Source organism: Leuciscus leuciscus (genome assembly GCF_965113295.1).
Source record: "Leuciscus leuciscus genome assembly, chromosome: 17".
Taxonomy (NCBI): Eukaryota; Metazoa; Chordata; class Actinopteri; order Cypriniformes; family Leuciscidae; genus Leuciscus; species Leuciscus leuciscus.
Genome location: NC_138741.1, coordinates 30,751,081 through 30,772,475, shown reverse-complemented (window position 1 = coordinate 30,772,475; position 21,395 = coordinate 30,751,081). Strand labels below are relative to the sequence as shown.

At 43.0% G+C, this 21,395-nt stretch overlaps 1 protein-coding gene across 2 annotated transcripts in view; it reads left to right on the top strand.

The window, feature by feature from the left end:
• The window catches only part of LOC309479407 (b(0,+)-type amino acid transporter 1), a 144,669-nt gene extending 130,888 nt beyond the window's left edge, over positions 1-13,781 (top strand). For both annotated transcript variants that reach the window (XM_082143535.1, XM_082143534.1), the window contains exon 6: positions 13,426-13,781. In XM_082143535.1, the coding sequence (XP_081999661.1) occupies positions 13,426-13,656 (231 nt within the window). In that variant the 3' untranslated portion in view covers positions 13,657-13,781. The remainder of the gene's footprint in view (positions 1-13,425) is intronic.
• The last annotated feature ends 7,614 nt before the right edge of the window (positions 13,782-21,395 follow it).

The window sequence follows — 21,395 nt, the reverse complement described above, 5'->3', positions numbered from 1 at the left end:
CTTCTTGAAAACGCAGAGATGTGGATTCAGACGGCAATTAAATTACCACACGACCTGTTTGTCAAAAAACAGTAGGTACTAATTTGGCCAGGGATTTTTACGCGGGTTGGGTGAGAAAAAACACTGATATTATGGATTCGGACGGCACTAAAATCACAGACTTACCCCTGTAAATGTTTAAAATACCGGACGAGCCCATGATAAACAATATCAGCGTCCGAATAGGACTTAACTGACAGTAGCCTTTGCTTTCACTGGCCTTTAAAAGCACTCTTTTATTAAAATACATTTATAAAATTGTATTATAATAATATAATTAAAATTCTAACAACAATCAGTGTAATTGTCACGAACTGCTCCGAGACACGAAGGTTGAGGATCCAAATGCAGCTTTATTAAGGGGTAATCCAAAGACGAAATCCAATAAACAGGCAAAGGGTCAAAACACAAGTAGACAGTCCAAACAAACAAACTAAAACAAAACAAAACAAAACAAAACAGGCAGGGGTCAGAGGCAAGAGAGTAATCCAGGGAACAGGCAAGAAATCCAAAAACCAAGAGACATGAAAACCAGGGAAAATGCTCAGAAGTGCAGTGCAACAACATACAAAACTTCGCAATGATAATGAGGTGAACCAGGCTTATATAGGGTGAACTAAACAATATAATGAGACACAGGTGAATGCGATAATCAGGGATGATGAGTCCGGGCAGTAAATTATGGGAAGTGTAGTTGTGAGTGAACCATGATAGTCTGGTGTGGAGTGCCCTCTGGTGGCTTTCAAGGGCACTCCAGCTGGTGACCGTTACATAGCCCCCCCTCAAAGGAGCGGCTTCCAGACGCTCTAAACTTGTCCAGGAGGGAGGTGGAGCGGAGGCGGACCCGGGGGCGGGATGGTGGGCCAGGCCCGTGGAGCGGATAACGACCTGGAGACTGCGGCAAGACGGGAGGCCAGGGCGGATCAGGCTGTGCAGGCGACCAGGGCGGATCAGGCTGTGCAGGCGACCAGGGCAGATCAGGCTGTGCAGGCGACCAGGGCGGATCAGGCTGTGCAGGCGACCAGGGCGGATCAGGAGGAGACGACCCTTCAGGCGGCCAGGGAGGAGACGAACCTTCAGGAGGCCAGGGAGGAGACGAACCTTCAGGCAGCCAGGGAGGAGACGAACCTTGAGGCGGCCAGGGAGGAGACGAACCTTCAGGCGGCCAGGGCGGAGCAGACGGTTCAGGAAGCCAGGGAGGAGATGACCTTTCAGGCGGCCAGGGAGGAGACGACCCTTCAGGCGGCCATGGCACAGGAACAGACACCGGCTCAGGGACAGACACCGGCTCAGGGACAGACACCGGCTCAGGGACAGACACCGGCTCAGGGACAGACAACGGCTCAGGGACAGACAACGGCTCAGGGACAGACAACGGCTCAGGGACAGACAACGGCTCAGGGACAGGGACAGACACAGGCTCAGGAACAGACACAGGCTCAGGAACAGACACAGGCTCAGAGGATGCGGTGGCCATCTTGTCCGAAGACACAGGCGTGGAGTCGGCCATCTTGTCCGAAGACACAGGCGAGGAGTCGGCCATCTTGTCCGAAGACACAGGCGTGGAGTCGGCCATCTTGTCCGGAGACACCGGCTCGGCGGGCGTGACGCGAAGCTCTGGCTCTGGCTCGGCAGGACTGACGTGAAGCTCTGGCTCTGGCCCGGCAGGACTGACGTGAAGCTCTGGCTCTGGCTCGGCAGGACTGACGTGAAGCTCTGGCTCTGGCTCTGGCTCGGCAGGACTGACGTGAAGCTCTGGCTCTGGCTCGGCAGGACTGACGTGAAGCTCTGGCTCTGGCTCGGCAGGACTGACGTGGAGAAGCTCAGGCTCGGCAGGACTGACGTGAAGAGATTCAGGAACGGTGGCCATCTTAGGATATGGCCCTGGAACGGTGGTCGCGGCAAGACGAGACCCTGGGACGGTGGTCTCGGCGGAACGAGACTCTGTTCGGGCGGCCCTCTTAGCAGTACGTGCTGATATCAGCGGTGGATCTGTCAATTTGGAAATAAGTCCTGGACGCCCATAGACCGATCCGGTGGCAGGCTTTATGGTTGGCGTGACGTGAAGATTCTCAGGCTGGGCGGGCATGACGTGAAGATCAGGCTGAGGGGATACTGCTGGTTCACGGAGCTCCTTCTCTACCACCCCCACAGTAAACGATGAGCCGCTCAACAAAAGGGCCAGGTCCATATAGTGCTCTAAAGTCCCATGAGGATCATGCAAGGGCATGAATGAACTTAGCGGTTCAGATAGTCCTCCCCGAAAAAAGATCATAAGGCATTGTTCATCCATACCGGTCAAGCGAGCCAGCTCCAAAAAGTCCATGACGTATTCCTCTATGGGCCGGTCTCCCTGACGGAGACGCATAATCTGTGCTCCTGGATTCATGGTTGGTCGTCGCTGCTGGATCTTGGTTTAGGCGAAGTTTTCTGTCACGAACTGCTCCGAGACACGAAGGTTGAGGATCCAAATGCAGCTTTATTAAGGCATAATCCAAAGACGAAATCCAATAAACAGGCAAAGGGTCAAAACACAAGTAGACAGTCCAAACAAACAAACAAACCAAAACAAAACAGGCAGGGGTCAGAGGCAAGAGAGTAATCCAGGGAACAGGCAAGAAATCCAAAAACCAAGAGACATGAAAACCAGGGAAAATGCTCAGAAGTGCAGTGCAACAACATACAAAACTTCGCAATGATAATGAGGTGAACCAGGCTTATATAGGGTGAACTAAACAATATAATGAGACACAGGTGAATGCGATAATCAGGGATGATGAGTCCGGGCAGTAAATTATGGGAAGTGTAGTTGTGAGTGAACCATGATAGTCTGGTGTGGAGTGCCCTCTGGTGGCTTTCAAGGGCACTCCAGCTGGTGACCGTTACAGTAATGACAATTTTATTCTTTGCATAAAAACACTTGAATTAGCCTAACTGAACACTGTCTGTGTGTATTAAAACTTCAGAATTATATTCATATATCCCTGCAACAGTGATAAGGTGAAGCTAAGAGTGGTCCAGACCAACCTTCCGAAAGTATGACTTACAGAAGGTATACTTAACTAAGAACGTTTCGGGAAACACGTATTATCCATAAGGTACAGCTTAAGGTGTAACTTAAGAACGACGTAGCGTTAAGAAGGTTTCGGGAAACTCAGCCCAGACCTCTTGGAACTTTAATTGAATACAAATTCAATAATACTTTAGTTGGTAAAGCATACTGAAATTACATCCCTACAAATTTATTAGGCCCTACTGAAAATAAATGTATCGAATTTAAGCAAAGTAGCCTAAATGTTAAGACTGTAAGCCCTTTGCTTTTTTACTTAGCCTATAAAGGACTCTTATAGCCGACTTTGTGTTAATTTAATTTGTAGAGGATTTTTTTAACTCAAACATTAACACTGAAATAAATGAAACTAAATTATTGTAAATTAATTCAAACATTGACTTGCTATTAGCTAACATGCTAGGAAGCAGCATTTGGATTTTGCGTTATGTATGATATTTAAGAATGAAATACAGTAGTCCCGCGTTGTTGTGGTCAGCATAGGTTTCTTTAATGAATGAAATATAAAAATACAAAACATTTCAATAGAAAAATATTGAAAACAATTCAATAGGCCTATTTTACATTTCTACATTCCATTAGAACCCCGTTGCGCTGTACCACCGCCGGCAAAACCTTCTGAAGGTGATCGATGTAGTTATTGCACGCTGCTTTTGTCAGGCGATCTCTCCAGAAAGTCACTATGGCCTGAAGAAGCTCGTCTTTGTTCCATGGCTAAGCCTCACGTCTGACGAACTCTTTTAGTGCGTGCCAAACCAGTTCGATCGGGTTGAGATCTGGTGATCTGGGCAAGGTACGCCATTTTACGCCATTAAATGTCACACAATAGGAAAGAAGACTTTGGAAATATGTACGTTAATATTAATGTTAGTAGGGTCGGTTGTGAGTCGGAACCCCCCCACCCCCCATACTGTTTAGCCTGCCTCATCTCAGGAGCTGGCTTGAGTTGGCTTAAAGTGGGGGAGGGCGCATACTTTGCATTTGAATGTTGTGTGACATTCTAAAACATTTCACTAATGACGCACACAAACACAACTGAGAAACATTTTTCATTTTATCTTATCATAAACATTGGCTAGTTTATGTTTATATATATAAACTAGTCAATGTTTATGATAAGATAAAAATATTTCTCAGTTGTGTTTGTGTGCGTCACGCGTTAAATGTTTTAGAATGTCACATATCTTTCAGATGCAAAACAAGCGCCTTCGTCCTCCGACTTCAGAGGCAAAAAGCCTCCGAGTCCGTCTAAGGTTTTTGTTTAATATTAACATTTGTATCAGGCTGCTGTCTATAGGTTTCTACCCAAGTACCGGCATTTCTGAATGGGCTGGGGCTGAAGTTGAAAGTATGATGAGCGTATAGGCGACTATGTGCGGAGAGCATTCACTCAATATTATCATCTCATTTTTGGCTTTTAGAGGCTTTTGCATCGGAGGTCATCATATTATATATAGCCTAGATTTCATTTTTTCTGCTGTCACAACTATAAATATAAATTTCCAGAGAATGCATTTATTACACCAATATATTCCTAATAATGTAATAAAGTTTTCTTCGTGTTGACGTTATCATAATTTTAGCTAACATCCATATATAAATATAGATTATGGCTTTTAGATTTATGGATTTATGGCTTAAAAAATGTTTTAGGATTTATAGATAGGCTATTCGATGTTCTTATAGTTAAAACATGGTTCGGAAAATATATTTATATATAAATAAAAAAAAATCATAATAATGCAATATAAATATATAACTTTTTCAACTTTTTTCACTTCCAAAGCCTGCAAGATTTAGCCTATAGTTTAAGTGACTGTGTTTATTTTTTTATGTAAAAAAAAGTAAAAAATAAAAAAAAAGTTATATTCTTTTTATTTGTTTATTTTTTAACATTGGCAATTTACTGTCTCGAAATTATGTGTCGAAAAAATTAAAAAAAGTGTGTTTACAAGACCTTGTGCTGTTTTTTGTGTTTATTATTATTATTATTATTATTATTATGCAGATGTAAATTCAGCCATTCTGTTGGATAAAAATTGTCCCTAATGTAAAATGGAAATGAATGGTAATTTTATTTTATAAATATAAAATATTTAATATAGGCTATAGGAGAAAAAAACTATATGGTGTAGCAATATTTTAGAACTATCAAATCTCTCTGCATTAATAATTTGAATGAACGGATTTGAACCCGTGTCATCTGAATTATTGAAACGCAAGTTATAGCCTACCACTCGGCCACGATTTTGTTTTGTTTTATTTTGTTTGAAATGTTTTTTTTTACATATTTTGCTTTCGTTAATGTTAACCAATTCTGTTGTAGCATAATAGGCATATCTTTTTTTCCCTAAAAGTTTGTTTTATTCTCTGCTTTGTTTGTTTATATTTGTACATATTCAATCAGTCTCATTTTTGTTCAAATAATGAATTTTTTTATTTTATTTTTTTTATTTTTTTATTTTTTATTTTTTATTTAAATAAACAGATAGGAAACGTACCTTTTAAAATGCCGCAGTTGCTGCTGTTTTGCCCTGTCACTTGCGCCACCCGGTATAGCCTAGTCATTTCGCGAACGACTTTGAAATTCGACTGGTTTATTTTTTCTGCGGCAGTAATAGGCATTGATTATTTATTAAAGAATTCAATTGATAATCATAACAACATGTAAGCCTATTTAATTCTGAATATAACAAAGAATGCTTAAACCGACTAACATCGGTTAGTAACTGCAAGTCCTGAAAATGTTTTAATTTTACGGTAAATTATTTTAATATATTTCACTGTTATGTTTCAGTTAATAAATCTTCAAACACGTTAAAATAACACGAAGTAAATGACAAGTAACCTATTGACATAGCCTTTCTAAATTATAGAAAAACTGGGCACACAATGTTAACGTGTGTCTACTTTGTTTAAATTTAATGAATTTGAATTCGTTTAACCACAATATTTATCTTGAATTTATCTGTGACCTCAGCTCAGATTACTGCCGAGAATAAACTGACACTTTTCAAAGTCTGTGATTACAGCGCCACTCAGCGGTAAAAGGCAGCAAATACACATCCCAATTTTGCCACCGCGGGAACGGCGGCGGTAAAAGTCTTATTCTGGTTGTCCACCATCTGTATTTGAAACTAGACTTCTTAGTAATTAAAAAAATATTACAATAAATTACAGCAACACCTCCCCCTTTGCCTTTCAGACGAGGTTCATGTTTATAACAGTAATCTTGCGGGGTGGACTCATTTAAAGTAATGTAATCGTTTGGTTTTAGCCAGGTTTCTGTCAAACACAGCACATCTAGATTACAGTCTGTAATCATATCATTAACAATAAGTGCTTTTGAAGTAAGGGATCTAATATTCAGCAACTCAAGCTTTATCATTTCGTCGCTGTCGGGCGGAAACCTCCTATGTCCAAATTTTGTCAATTTCATATTTTTTCACAAATCGATGCTATTGGTCAGTCCCATGTGGGTCTGTTATTTTTACAAACTATTAACCAATCTAAAGTGTTGAAAATGTCTTGAGAGCGAATCTCTTAACTCCATTGGAGTCCAATCCTCATAACTCCACCTCTTCTTCACTCCGCGGCGGTAGCCTCCGCGGCATTTTGTCTCCTCAAGATTGAAAGTCGCAACGATTAAGAAATCCTCATCGAGCAACACGTAAAACAAGCTTTAACTATGATTTTATCTGTGTTAAACTGTGATATCAGTTACTGATGTGTTTTAAATATCTACTTATTACTAGGCTCAAGGGCGTAGGTTTGGCCTCAGCTTTGGTGGGGACATCCCCCTCCCCCTCCCCCTGGAATGAGTTTTCTATATGTAATTAAATAATGAACAAATGAATAAAATACACACGTATCATAGTATGCATTCAACACAACAAATCCATTATTATTATCTATTATTATTATTATTATCCATGATTACAGTATTCCATTAATACTAAAATTGTATCTACTATTCTATATCAAATTCTATTGATATATTCTATTCTTAAATATTAAATTCTTAGGCTACACTCACTCACAAATACATTACATAAATAGAATGTAGAAACGAAAAATGTCTCAGATCCACTGTTTATGTTGACTGCAAGATTCTAAGTTAAGGTCAGCTAATTAACATTCAGTGACTTGCTAACGTAGCATTCTATCATGATAGCGTGACTTCTATGAGTCTATCAGTGCTGCACAGCCTAATCAATACTCTTAAGCTGTGTCTGAAATCGCTCCCTATCCACTATATAGTGCACTATTTAGGGTGTCGGCCATTTTGTAGTGGTGTCCGAATTCTGAGTGAACGACATCATTCCCTACATTCGTTCACTACTTTTACCCACAATCCTCTCTGAATTCGAGTGTACATCCGATGTACACTTGCTGAGACACTATTTCCCACAATCCAACACGATAAGGCGATAGAGCACGAATGAAAAATAAATATGACGGACGGCAACAATGTCACCATGGCAACGGCGCACGCGAGATAGATCGCAGCCAAAAAACATACATTGAACCCTTATACATTTTAAGGCCAGACAAGTAGTTTGTTGAGGGTTGGTTTGTAGGTAAGGACTACACGCCTGTGCACATATATTCAAACGCGCATACCTATAGACTGAACTTGTAATACGGGTGCCATCGGCGTGCTCACGGGTTCGCGTTTTTGAAGTTTGCGCAGAAAGAAATGAAAGCTTTAGCATAAGTTCTGCCGGGAAGACTCAATTACTACGTCAACTTTCTATCCAATCATATTCTTATGCTCACTGTATAAAAGCTCGGTACTTACACATGTTTGAGTTCGCAGATACTGAAGCGACGATTACCCCCATCCTCCCCACCACCACCAGGATGGTCCTGTCCATACCTCCCGGGGGGGTCGGCTGCGCCCCTGCCTTCATTTTTAGGCAGGAATTGCAGATCCGATACCCTCGGATTATGCACTACGGACGGGGCCTACGCCAAATGACTTTGTAGATTATCAGCTTGTTGAGCTTTCAATAAATGTACGATTTGTTGAAATAATTCTCCCGAGTCTTTCTGGTAGAACTTAAGAGTTTTCTGTTAAAACGGTGTTGTGTTAGCGGCCCCTAAATTAATAACTAATGATCGTTGCAACTGAAGTGAATCAATCAAAAATAACTTTAGCTGGACAATGACTTTATTCTTGAGCTGCTGTAAAGCCAAAACAATCTCTATTTCCTATTATCAATGTAAAGCCGCTTTGGAACAATCTACATTGTTTTTTTTTGTTTGTTTATTTGACAGGGACATTGCACAACAAATGTGTTGCACAGACCAGAAATAGCTACAAGCTAATTTTCATCTGTAGTCCCTGGACAGAGGCAAAGTGACAGCAGGTTAATACAGTGGACAATGCGCATTCCCACTAATGAGTCCATTCACAATACAAAATACAGATAAAACACATACAAAAGGATCATCTCAACAACCATGCAATTGCAATACATGCAGTATTTACAACTATTTACAGTTCCCTTTTAAATTTACCTTCTTACATTTTTAACAATACCATAAATAACCAATTTTGTGCTAATGATCACAAATCTGACCGTCTTTCAACCACTTCTTCAGGTTAAGTTTAAACTGATGCAAGGTGCTAATCTCTCGCATAGTTAAAGGCAATGAGTTCCACATCCCTGCAGCTTTCACAGAGAAGCAATTCTGTCCAAAGGTAGAGGACCTAAAGTTGACATAACAGTCTCCTCTGGAGGAGGCTCGCGTTGTTCTAAGTCCTACCTCTTCAAACGATTTCACAAACATTCTCAGTGACTGTGGTGCCAAATCATGAAAAATTGTATACACTAAACTGACATTCGAAAACAAAATGAAGTTTTCAAAAGTTAACAATTTATATTTCTTCACAATATTACAGTAGTGGTATGAAACATGTTTTTTATCTAAAATTTTGAGTGCCTGTTTGTACAAGCTTTGGAGCGGCTGTAACGAAGAGTTGGTTGATAGAGACCAACTTGTAATGCAATATGTAAAATGTGACAATATCATCGCATGCATGTAAAGCTTGGCTGCATCTGTGCTCATTTGCGGGCGAATATATCTAAACTGCGATAAATTAAATTTGACAGTTTTTATCAATTTTGAAACATGCTTTTTGAATGACAGTGTCCTGTCCAACACTACGCCTAAATACTTCACAGACTCTGCTTCGTGAATCCTTGTTCCTTTTACAATAATTTCCGGCGCAGAGTGAGAAGTATTCCTTTTTAAAAAAAATGTGCAGAGAGTTTTGCTATAATTTAGTGTCAAGCATGATTGCACCATCCAATCTGAAATTTTTTCCATCGCTCCCTGGAGCACAGTTGCTGCTTCGTGACTTGATTTTGCATAGACGTATATCACAGCGTCATCGGCGTACATTTGTACGTGAACTTCAGGACAAATAGCTGGAAGATCATTTATATAAACACTGAACAAGAGAGGGCCCAAAATGGAGCCTGTTAAAAGCGCTATATGTCTTGACTTGACATGGTGTGTGTTTATCAATAGATTGTTATGATATCAGCATCTGCAGTTCTTTGTCATAAATGCCGTTTACATAATGTGAAGCAGGAGCGATACAAGACAGTTTCCCATCCACTGTAACGTTTTTGCTGCGTCACACTATTTTTTTTTTTTGCTTACAGTAAAAATCGAACTTGAAGACATTTGAAAAATTAAATGTAAAAAATTTAAATTTTAAATTAAAATATATTATTTTGGATGGCATTAGATTAACATCAAGCACAGAAATGATTAAAGACACAATCCCATTGTAAAAATTATTTGTTGATTTAATTTTAAGTAGCCTAACCTGGTTGCCTTAAAATTTTGATTTCATTTAAAGGAACATGCCGACTTTTGGGGACTTTAGCTTATTCACCGTATCCCCCAGAGTTAGATAAGTCCATACATACCCTTCTCATCTCCGTGCATGCAGTAACTCTGTCTGACGCACCCACCGCTAGCCTAGCTTAGCACAAATACGGGAGGTAAATGGCTCCATCTAGCCTACTGCTCCCAATTAGTGACAAAATAACGCCAACATTTTCCTATTTACATGTTGTGATTTGTATAGTCACAAGCGTGTACAAATAACACGGTCACATGAAACACAGCCATCTTCTAACCGTATACATACTGGGAACTATATTCTCAGAAGGCGAAGCACTGCTACTTGGGCACAGTGATTTGCTCGCAGCACCTGAGAAGCCCCATGGTGAGGAGCAGAGAGTTCGCTCAGAGTTGGAGTAAATCACTCCGCAGAAGTAGCAGTGCTTCAACCTTCTGAGAATATAGTTCCCAGTATGTATACGGTTAATTCTGTTGTTGTTTACTATTATGCTATTATTATTCCTCACAGCGTCGCAAGACGACGTTAAGTACATGATTCTTATTAAACTTGATGTGTTTTATCCAGCTGATGTGGGTGTTTACAAGTTTGCATGGATTGCCTCAGATCATTTGCGTTTGAATAGCGCAGGCATGTTCACATTAGCAGATAATGAGCTGAAATTAGAATGACTGACATCTCTCTCTCTTTTCATACAGATTACATAAACAGAGAATATTTGTTTTCGTTTTGAATTAGATCATTTAAAAGTAGACACTTAAATGATTATAAAGATATATTGCTCATGCCTGGGTGAATAGTATTCGCTGAGTTTTGTTTAAGTTTAGAGACGTGCTCCAGAAAAAAAGTTCACGGAGACGGAGAGGAAGAAAGCACACCTTGTTTATTTTCTTTATTTTACAAAAGCACAATGTTTTGTTTCGACTTGACTTGAATAGAAATCGAATATTCAAGCCGTTTATTATATTTTCTACCTCAGAACGAAAAACGTTTTAGAAATATTGTTTATAAAACGAAAAAGGAACTCTTTTCTAATTTTCTACTTTAAATATTAAATCAAAAAACGCCTGAACGAAAGATACACTGATTCAATTACACTACCAATTGCAGTTTGAATAAAAAAATCAAACCTTTATCTAAAATTTATATTTTTATATTTTATAAACATTGTCTTTTTCAGACTTTCTTCTGTGAACACAAAAATGTTTTGCAGAATGTTCATTGAACAGTCATCAGCATCCTCTGTCATCATCATTTGCTTTCATATTTTTCATACAATGGTTGTTAATGGATACTGAGGCTGCCAATGCCTAATATTCTGCTTAACATGTTTTGTGTTCCTCAGAAGAAGGTCCTCCTGGTTTGGAACAAGTGTGAATATTTTCACTTTCTTGTTAACTATCCCTTTAATATTTTGTACTTTTTTATGATAATATTTTGTTTCCCCCCTATGTTGGCAATGTAATACATACATAAATGATACATACATACATCATCTGTATTTCCACATTTGTATTAAAGGGATAGTTCACCCAAAAATTTTAATTCTGTCATCATTTACTCACCCTCAAGTTGTTTCAAACCTGTATGAATTTCTTTTTTCTGCTGAACACAAAAGAAGACATTTTGAAAAATGTCGGTAACCAAACAGTTGATGGACCCCAATGACTTCCATAGTAGGAAAAAAAAATACTATCAAAGTAAATGATGACAGAATTTACATTTTTGGGGGAACTATCCCTTTAATGACGCTATAACGCAAACCGGAAATTGTAACGCGTGGGCACGCGAAACTTTCTCATGCGCACGCGAAAGTCCGTATTATTATTTATTTTTTGCAAAGGTCCCCTCAGGGGCTCCTTAAATGACGGAGTATTTTACGCTGCTATGTGAAAAAAATCTAGCAAAACGCATAATTGCTATAGCCTACTCTGCTCGTGTGAGTAAACAAGCTAACGATAATAGACCAATAAAGTCATAAAATCACTTGACTAACAAATACAGTCACCTAGTAAAATACAGCAAATCACACTTACATATTTTCAATGACTCATGAAAGGGAATGTCCACTTTATGGAAAATTATTGCTATTGTTCATCCTCAAAAAACGTAATGCTCATCTCACTTCAGCGGGCACACACTGGCTGACGTCACGCAATGAAGAGCATCTTTATTGGCTGTGCCTTCTTAACAGGATGATAGTGTAACATTAGACCAAGTGAAACAGCACTGTTACCTCACAATTTTAATTCGTCAAATAAACTGACCTGTGTGAGTAGTAATTCAGCACTTGCCGGTAGTTCGGTAGAATATGTCCTCATTCCTTTATATCTGCGGGACTCGCGTGTGATGCTGATATCTGTCTCTCATTAGCAATTTCGACCTGCTTCATACCAGAGTCATGTTAAAAAACATTAATTTTTTCACTCATCCATAAACATTATTAGATCCATCAGCATGACGGCAAGTTCCATGATTCCGGTCATCAATCTACGCCTTTGTTATTGTAAGAGGTTAGCGACCCCTAGCGGTGAAAACAAAATTACATATTGTGGCTTTAACTAATATGAGCTGTGCAACTGATCGCATTGTTCTTCTGGGGTAAATTCAAGGTTTATTTCTTACACACACATGTGTAGTATATAGTACAAAAAAAGATATAACCTGATGAAGCTTGATTCTTTGTTTATCGAGGTGATGGGGGGTGTTAGCCATCACTGCATGTGGGTATTTTTTTTTTTTACAATAATGATAATGATCAATAAGGATCTCAGACGGGAAAGACTGTACCTCTTGTTGGTTTCATATGGATTACATAGTCAAGGAATATTGTTTTCGATTTGATTTCATTTGAAAGTAGACATTTCAAGCTTTCTATAAAACATATAGGCCTGTCTGATGTCTGTGTGGCAAGTACACGCTGAGTTTCGGTTCATTTTTGTGATGTGTTCCAGAAAGAAGTTCACAGAGCACAAAGTTTTGTTGTTATTGTAAGCTTACACAAATAAAAGTTTACAGTTTTGAATGATGAATACCTTTTATCTGTATGACCAAATCTGACAGAGTACTTAAAGTTCGGCTGCATTCTCTCCGCTGTTATCATGAAAAAATGTATACAGCAGGAACCAATCAGCTGTGCCCTAATAGAGAATGATGTGATTGCAAGCAGGTTGAGTTAAGGACCTATTAGCCTGCGCCATCTAGAGTCTCATGACAGAGCTTTGTATTTATTTTGTAGAAATGGACAATCCAAGAAGAAAACTTGAAAGTACCAGTAAAAAACTGTTTCCTCATGTTAAGTTTTTCTTTTTGGTTGTTTGGGCTGGATTTCAAACTAACGTAGTTTATTTTCCAGTGGGCATTATGATATGATAAACATTGACAGAAAAGCAAGCTAACATTCAACAAATGTATTTCTGTATACCCTTCCAAGGTACCCATAATTATTCCAATCTTGGTGTTGCTGGCTGCTGTGTTCCTGGTGCTGGCTCCCATCATTGATGACCCTCAGATTGAGTACCTCTATGTGATCCTCTTCATAATGAGCAGCTCTATGATTTACATCCCTTTCATTCACTTCAAGCTGTTCCCAGGATTGTTAAATAAACTCACAGTCTTCCTTCAACTTTTCCTAGAGGTGGCACCAACTGCCAAAAACCTGTAATGCTAAGGGAACAGAACTGTTAATTGAGTGCATTTTAAATTCATATGTCATACGCTTTCACAATTCTAAATGTAATATGTGTGATATATAAAAGAGAAAAATTTATTAAATCAATTCATTTTATTCTTCTAATCATATGATTCTCAATGTAATGATGATTGTTTTTTTTAAAGAAACGTTTTAAGGTTTAATGCAACAACAAAAATTCAACAATTCTTAATTTATCTTTTGGTAACACTACAATAAGGTTCCATTTTTAACCTAATGTTACCGTTTTTCTCAATCGATTTGACACATTTCTCTAAATGAATGTAGTTGCTCTCAAAACAATTAACACGGCAAACTAAACAATCTTATGTTGGCAAAACATTTCAGTATTCACTGCATAATGAAGCACTGCATTTTATTCAAGTAATGCATTTATCAAAAATAAATAGTAACATCAAAACTACAAGTGTGTTCTTTGTTGATTTGATTATATTTTCAGCTGTAGATACACAAATTACATGAATTAAAATTATGTTTTTCGTGTTCTTTAATCGTGACCTTCAAAGTTCTTTAATGATGAGTTTAGTAGTATAACAATTGAGTTTTTGCCCAAAAAAATAAAATAAGTGCATAAATAAATAAATAAACAAACAAACAAATAAATAAATAAACAAATGTACTGCAATCATTGAATCAATAGACTTAATAGATCTTGCCTCTCGTTGCAACCCGTTCTCATCTCAGGGCGTCATATAAGGCCGTTTTGTCACGTCCTTCGGCGTTGTATGCCCACGCATACAGCACCCTTTTGCGTATAGATGACACGCACATGGCTTTCAACCAACTTCAATGTAAAACCATCCGCGATGTTATTATACGCTCAGGGCTTCGCCAGTCATCAATTCACCTCAACATTGACCGACTGCACAGACTAAAGACGTTTTCAGCAACGACTTATGTTTGCTCTATGATTAGGATTGCCTACACCTAACATAGTTACATTGTTTTCCATTATTTATCTTTCAAGAGGAGTCTATTTGCCATTTTCAACACCCTAATCGTCTGTGAGAGACGCTCGGCTTAATCACCTCCAATGCAACCCACCCGCGTTTAACAGGACGCAGTTGGACTTTGCTAGCCAATTCAAGTGCGTGATATCAGACGCTTTCAGTAACAGTAGCGTGCATAGGCTACACTTTCGTTTAGTTTTAAATTAACCTGTGGTAGCCTACTAAATAAAACGTGAATGTGTGCTAGGTATCCTAACTAAAAACATGACAATAGGTTCCGTCATCATCCCTTAATGGGAGGAGTTGGAAGATGGCGCCGTTGTGTGTGGCCTGCCGTCTTTCGCTTGCTGTGCTGTCTAGTTTGTTTGTTTCGTTTTGCACTTCAGTTGACACAATGTGCTTCACCAGTATTAACTTATGACCGACTATCTCTTTTAAATTTGGAAGTTATTTCAAACAAGCTGTTTAACCAAGCTAGAACTGGTTCATATTACGCTCCCCCTCCCTTACTGCTGTCTATACCTGACTATTTGCGCCGTTGGCCGTGCTCCCTACCGGTGAAAAAGCGCAGGAGACGACGCGAAAGACGGAGTGGCATAGCTGTGAAGTTAAAGCTCTTCTTGGCACTCCATCGTGAGTCTCATCCTCCACTGGGGCTCCTTGCGGAGGCTTCTGACAAGAACTGCTTCATCCGATGGCGCTCTCTGGAGCCAGTACACACTGGGATTATACCCTTGGTTCCGACTGCGGCGGTTCCGCTTCCTGGCTTCTGTTCCCCTCGCTTCTTCTATGGAGGAGTGTGCACAGACCATCTTCGCACGCTACCTAGGGCGAAGCAACCTGAGGTATCCACCGAGCACCGGCCACGGTTAAAAATGGCCTTGATCAACGCCAGATCTGTGGTAAATAAGACTTTAATCATTAATGATTTCTTCTCTTCTCTGGATCTGGATTTTTTATTTATAACTGAAACGTGGCTTTCTGCTGGGGATTTAAGTCCTTTCTCTGAACTGTTACCGTCAAACTGCGTATTTTTTAATTCTCCCCGTTTGACTGGTCGAGGTGGAGGATTGGACTCCATCTACAAGGACGCTTTCTCTTGCCGTAATATTGCGTTGAATGAGTATAACAGCTTTGAATTACAGCTGTTTACGCTGGAACTTAAAGAGCCTCTTCTGATTGCAGTAATATATCGTCCTCCTAAATACAACAAGGAGTTTTTAACTGACTTTGCGGACTTCCTGGGAGAGTTTATTCCGAAATATGACAAACTTTTGATTTTAGGAGATTTTAATGTTCATATTTGTTGTGCTGACGACCTGCTAGCAGAGGCGGCGTCAGCCGATTTTGCCGGGGCTTCAGCCCCGAATGTTTTGAGTGTAGCCCCGAATGTATTTTGAAAAGTTGACTAACAAAAATGAAACCGGACAATAGCCTATGTAAACCCCCGAAATCATAAGTTGCCTAATTTCATTGTGCTATGGCTTTGCTGATGTCTCTGACTGGTGATTGTTGAAATCTGTCTCTCTCACAGAGTGATTTAAGCCTATCCAAGTTCATCTCCAGGATTTGCGCGCAACAGCAATTAAAAAAATAAATAAATAACGCATTCAGCACCACCGCACAGTCTTCTGTTGAAAAACTAACTTACTGTCGTGTCAGCCGTTTGCTCGCGGCGCGCACTCTTCAATCACGCGCAAATGCGGCGCGCCCTGTATCACGCAAAACGTAATCGGTTACTAACGTAACCTCGGTTCTCTCTAGAAGAGGGAACGAGTATTGCGTAAGTTAGCTTATGCTATGGGTAAAGTCATCTTTTCTCGAGATATGAAGCCAAAAATTATCCTTAATTTTTATATATTTTCAACGCAGTGCAGCAGCTAGCAGACCTAGAGCAGGCTATCTAGCGCGCTCATTGGCTGCCCCGCGGCAACTGCATAAGCCTACCAGTGAGCCTGGCGTGACGTCACGCCCAATGAGGGCGCGCGCGCCATCACGCGTCACAGCCCGCCAGAATGGGGGGTGGCTAGCGTAAAAGGAAGGCTCGGAGGCTGATTCTCTGGTTTTCGTCGACTGAAGCGACATGAGCTTGTGGCGCGAGCACGGCGGGTTACGCAATACTCGTTCCCTCTTCTAGAGAGAACCGAGATTACGTTAGTAACCGATTACGTTCTCTTACGAGAGGTTCTCTCGTATTGCGTAAGTTAGCTTATGCTACGGGAACCCCTTGTCAACGCCGTGCGCGCCTAGCATCCACTACATGAGTCCCAGGGGAAGCCCGGGGAACACTGATCAGTGGGAAACAGGTGGCCGACAGAGTGGGCCAACACATGTTCATAAGCACACATTAGGGGGTGTAGAGCGGCTTGGCCGGTCTATACAGATACTGACACAACCCTTTCTGGTGCAGCTCAACCAGGAGAGCTAAATCGATTAAGTAGCCCGCGCACAGTAGTCTGGGCAGAGCATACACACGACTTAGACTGATAGAAGTTTAGCCTGCAGGGCGGGAACTTCCAGGTTATAAAACCTAACAAATGTAGAGGGGGAGGCCCAACCTGCCGCTGTACAAATGTCATGAATGGAAATCCCGCTGGACCAAGCCCACGATGAGGCCATGCCTCTGGTGGAATGAGCCTGGATGCCCAAGGGGCACTGCAGGTTTTTGGACGCATAAGCTGGCGCAATAGCGTCCACTATCCATCTGGACAGACTGTGTTTCGAGGCGGCGAGACCTTTGGTGCGACCTCCAAACGAAACGAAAAGCTGCTCCGAGCGCCTGAAAGCGGCGGAGCGCGTGACGGAATTCCTCAGAGCCCTGACAGGCATCTATCAGGAGGTTACTATCAGCCTCGCTGCTGGATGCCGGTAGGGCTGAGAGGGAAATGACCTGCGCTCTGAAAGGAGTGCCCATCACTTTGGGGACGTAACCATGTCTCGGTTTGAGAATGACTTTTGAATCATTAGGTCCGAACTCGAGACACGCCGCGTTAACTGATAACGCGTGCAAGTCACCCACGCGTTTAACTGAAGACTATCAGAAAAACGGTTTTGAACGTGAGGTATTTCAGATCCACAGTGTCTAAAGGTTCGAAGGGATAAGCTTTCAGGGCCTCTAGGACCAAAGACAAATCCCAAATCGGAACCGAGGGGGGCCGCGGGGGATTCATCCTCCTGGCTCCTCTGAGGAAGCGGATGATGAATTCATTCCTTCCTAATGCGCACCGAGTCGGCGAACGCTGCAATAGCCGCAACATAAACTTTGAGCGTGGAGGGGGACCTGCCCACGTCTCAGCTCCAGCAGCACAAAACCCACGAAACCCCACACGTTTGTGGGTTTAGATTTTTCCCCGTGCACCACTTGTTAAACGCAGACCCTTTTGACGCGTAGAGCCGTCTCGTAGAGGGGGCTCTAGACTGCGTGATTGTGTTCACGACCCCTTTTGGCAAATCAGCGGGTATCCGTTGATTATCCACGCATGCAGAGACCAGCGCTCTGGATGAGGATGCCAGATCGAACCGCGGGCTTGAGAGAGAAGGTCTCTTCTCACCGGGATCGGCCATGGGGCTGTGTCTGCCAGCCGCATTAATTCCGGGAACCATGTCTGGTTCTCCCAGTGCGGGGCTATGAGGAGCACTGAGTGGCGCGTCTCTCTGATCCTCCCGATCACCTGAGGTAACAGCGAGATCGGGGGAAAAGCGTACAGCGGGACGCTGGGCCAGGCTTGGGCCAGCGCATCCTCGCTCTTTGAGAAGAATTTCGGGCAGTGGGCGTTGTCGTCTGACGCAAAGAGGTCGACTTTCGCTCTGCCGAAAAGGCGCCATAGAAGCTGGACTGTCTGGAGGTGCAGAGACCATTCCCCGGGGGGAACGTTGTCTCTGGACAGTCTGTCTGGGCCGTCGTTCAGGTGACCGGGCACATGCATCTCAGCGAGCGCAGTGAGCCCTGAGCCCAAACGAGAAGGCGTTCCGCCAGCGCGCAGAGGGTTTTGGATCTGATCCCGCCCTGACGGTTCACGTAGGACACCACTGACATGTTGTCTGTGCGGACTAGTACATGGTGACCTCGCAAGTATGGGAGAAAATGTTTCAGTGCATTCTCGACCGCTAGCATCTCCAGACAGTTTATGTGAAGGCATTTCTCCCGGTCTGACCAGAGGCCATAGACTGGTCTGCCCTCGAGAAGCGCCCCCCAACCTAGGTTGGAGGCGTCTGTCGAGATTGTTTTCCGGTGCGAGATAACTCCCATTGTAACTCCCCGTTGGTACCATTCGGCCGCCAGCCAGGGCTGCAGGACTGAGACGCAGCCCTGATTCACACTGACTCGCGGGCCGCCGGCAGTCCACGCTCTGCGGGGCGCTCTCGCTTTCAGCCAGCGCTGAAGCGGGCGCATGCGCAGTAAGCCCAGCTGAAGCATCGCTGCTCGCTCGCCTGCACACAAACGCCGTTTGCACAGCGACCCAGAGAAATCTGAAAAAGAGTGTTAATTCTGGTTATTCGGCTCACGCCGACGGTGTTTTGAGTGTAGAAAATGTGCCCACAGCCAAGTGCTCACCCCTACACACAAGCACGATCTCCCCTGTGTCTCTCACAGAGCTCTCTCTCACAAAGCGGGCACGCGCCGCTCGAGTGATAAGCGTAGGAATTGTGCCCATGAGTCAGTGCTCACACCTACCCACTGCCTGCTCTGTCACACAGCTATCCCAGGGTTCAGATCCTCTAAGTTATCCGGCTCACGCCGACGGTGTTATGAGTGTAGTAAATGTGCCCACTTCCCAGTGCTCACCCCTACACACAAGCACGATCTCCCCTGTGTCCATCACAGAGCACACTCTCATAAAGCGGGCACGCGCCGCTCGAGTGTCAAATGTAGGAAATGTGCCCACGGTTCAGTGCCCACATCTACCCACTGCCCGCTCTGTCACACAGCTGCCCCGGGGGTTAGATCACATAAAGCTCCCCAACACTGGCCGTGTTATGAATGTAAGCCCTGTGCCCGCCCACGAGCGCTCACACTTACTGATAAACACATTAACACCCACGCCGCTCTCGCGTCACGGGTTTCTCACTGCAAAATGTTCTCCATCCCAAGTGACCGAGTCATTGAGTGCTGTCCAGCCAGTTATCGCTATCAGCGAGCTCCCGTTCCCCAGCATTGACAGCGCGCGCACCGCGCAAATTCCTCTGCTACGAGTTCCCTATCCCGCGCAGTGCAGCGGCCGGGACCCAGAGGCCATTCGACCCCTAGCTATGCATGCGGAAGCGTGGGAAGCTATCCCGGGCGTGTCAGAATGGGTGCTGAACATTGTGAAACGGGGCTATTCTCTGCAGTTCGCTCGCCGTCCCCCGCGCTTTCGAGCATTTCCTCGTTATTTCCTCGTTCCCAAGAAGGACGGAGCCCTCAGACCTATATTAGATCTGAGATATTTGAACAAAGCTCTCATGAGACGGCCGTTCAAAATGCTCACAACCAGACAAATCCTCCCGAGGGACTGGTTTATTTCTCTCGATCTGAAAGACGCATACTTTCAGATTCAGATTATACCCCGTCACAGGCCATTCTTGAGATTCGCCTTCGACGGTCAGGTATATCAATACACCGTCCTCCCGTTCGGCCTGTCTTTAGCATCCCGTACATTCACGAAGTGCATGGACTCGGCCCTCGCTCCCCTGAGAACACAGGGCATGCGAATTTTGAACTATTTGGACGACTGGCTGATACTAGCGCAGTCAGAGAGAGACCTCATATCTCACAGAACAGCTCACCAAGAGCTCATTAATACCCAGTCAGTCAATCTCTTTTTTGGGAATAGAGCTGGACTCGGTGGCTATGACGGCCAGACTGTCGACACAGCGCGCGCGCCGTATTCGACATCTCACCGCGTCTTTTCAGAAAGGCAGGTGTTTCCCCCTGAAAACATTTCAGATGATGTTGGGCCTCGTTGGCTGCAAAATACACATCTGCAGTTGCCTTTTTTAGGTGACTGACAGCGCGAAATGCTTTGAAGGCTCATATGTTTAGACTCTCATAATTACTCGAGCACCATCATGTGAGCGGGAGGGTGCGAGGGGCGGGTTCACTTTCTGCATGTGAGAAGCTGGCCGCGAGCTTTTTTTTTTTTTTTTTTTTTTGCCAGAGCCGGAATCGAATACGGGTCTCTGGCGCGAAAGCCCAAGATTCTGCCACTGAGCCACAGGGGGAGAATACATAGGTTTTTGGTTCGCGCGAGCATATGAGAGAGCGTCGTCATGTTTCGTGTCGGCGTTAGCTTGCAGGCGTGCGTGTATTATAACAGGCTCGTTTACTGCAATATTAATATTTCCAGCCGCCTGAACTTAGAGGGGACTGAGAAATGTGTGAGAATTGGAGGTTGGCCCGGCCTCAGCGAAACACTCTCTACAAACACTCTCTCTCCTCCTTTCGCCGGTGAGTGAGGCACGCGGGGTGCTGAACATTGCTCGTGACCGTCCGCTCTGACATCCCTTGAGAACGGCGCAGTTTGCGCGGCACAAGCAAAGGGAGAGAGCGCGGGAAGCGGGGCGAGTAGCCAGAGAGCGTCATCATGTTTTGCAGGCGTGCGTGTACTATAACAGGCTCGTTTACTGCAGTACTGATATTTCCAGTAGCCTGAACTTAGGAGGGGACTGAGAAATATATGAGAAATGGCGGTTAGTCAAGCCTCGGCGGACTCACACACTCTCTTTTCTCCTTTCGCCGGTGAGTGACGGGCGCGGGGGGCG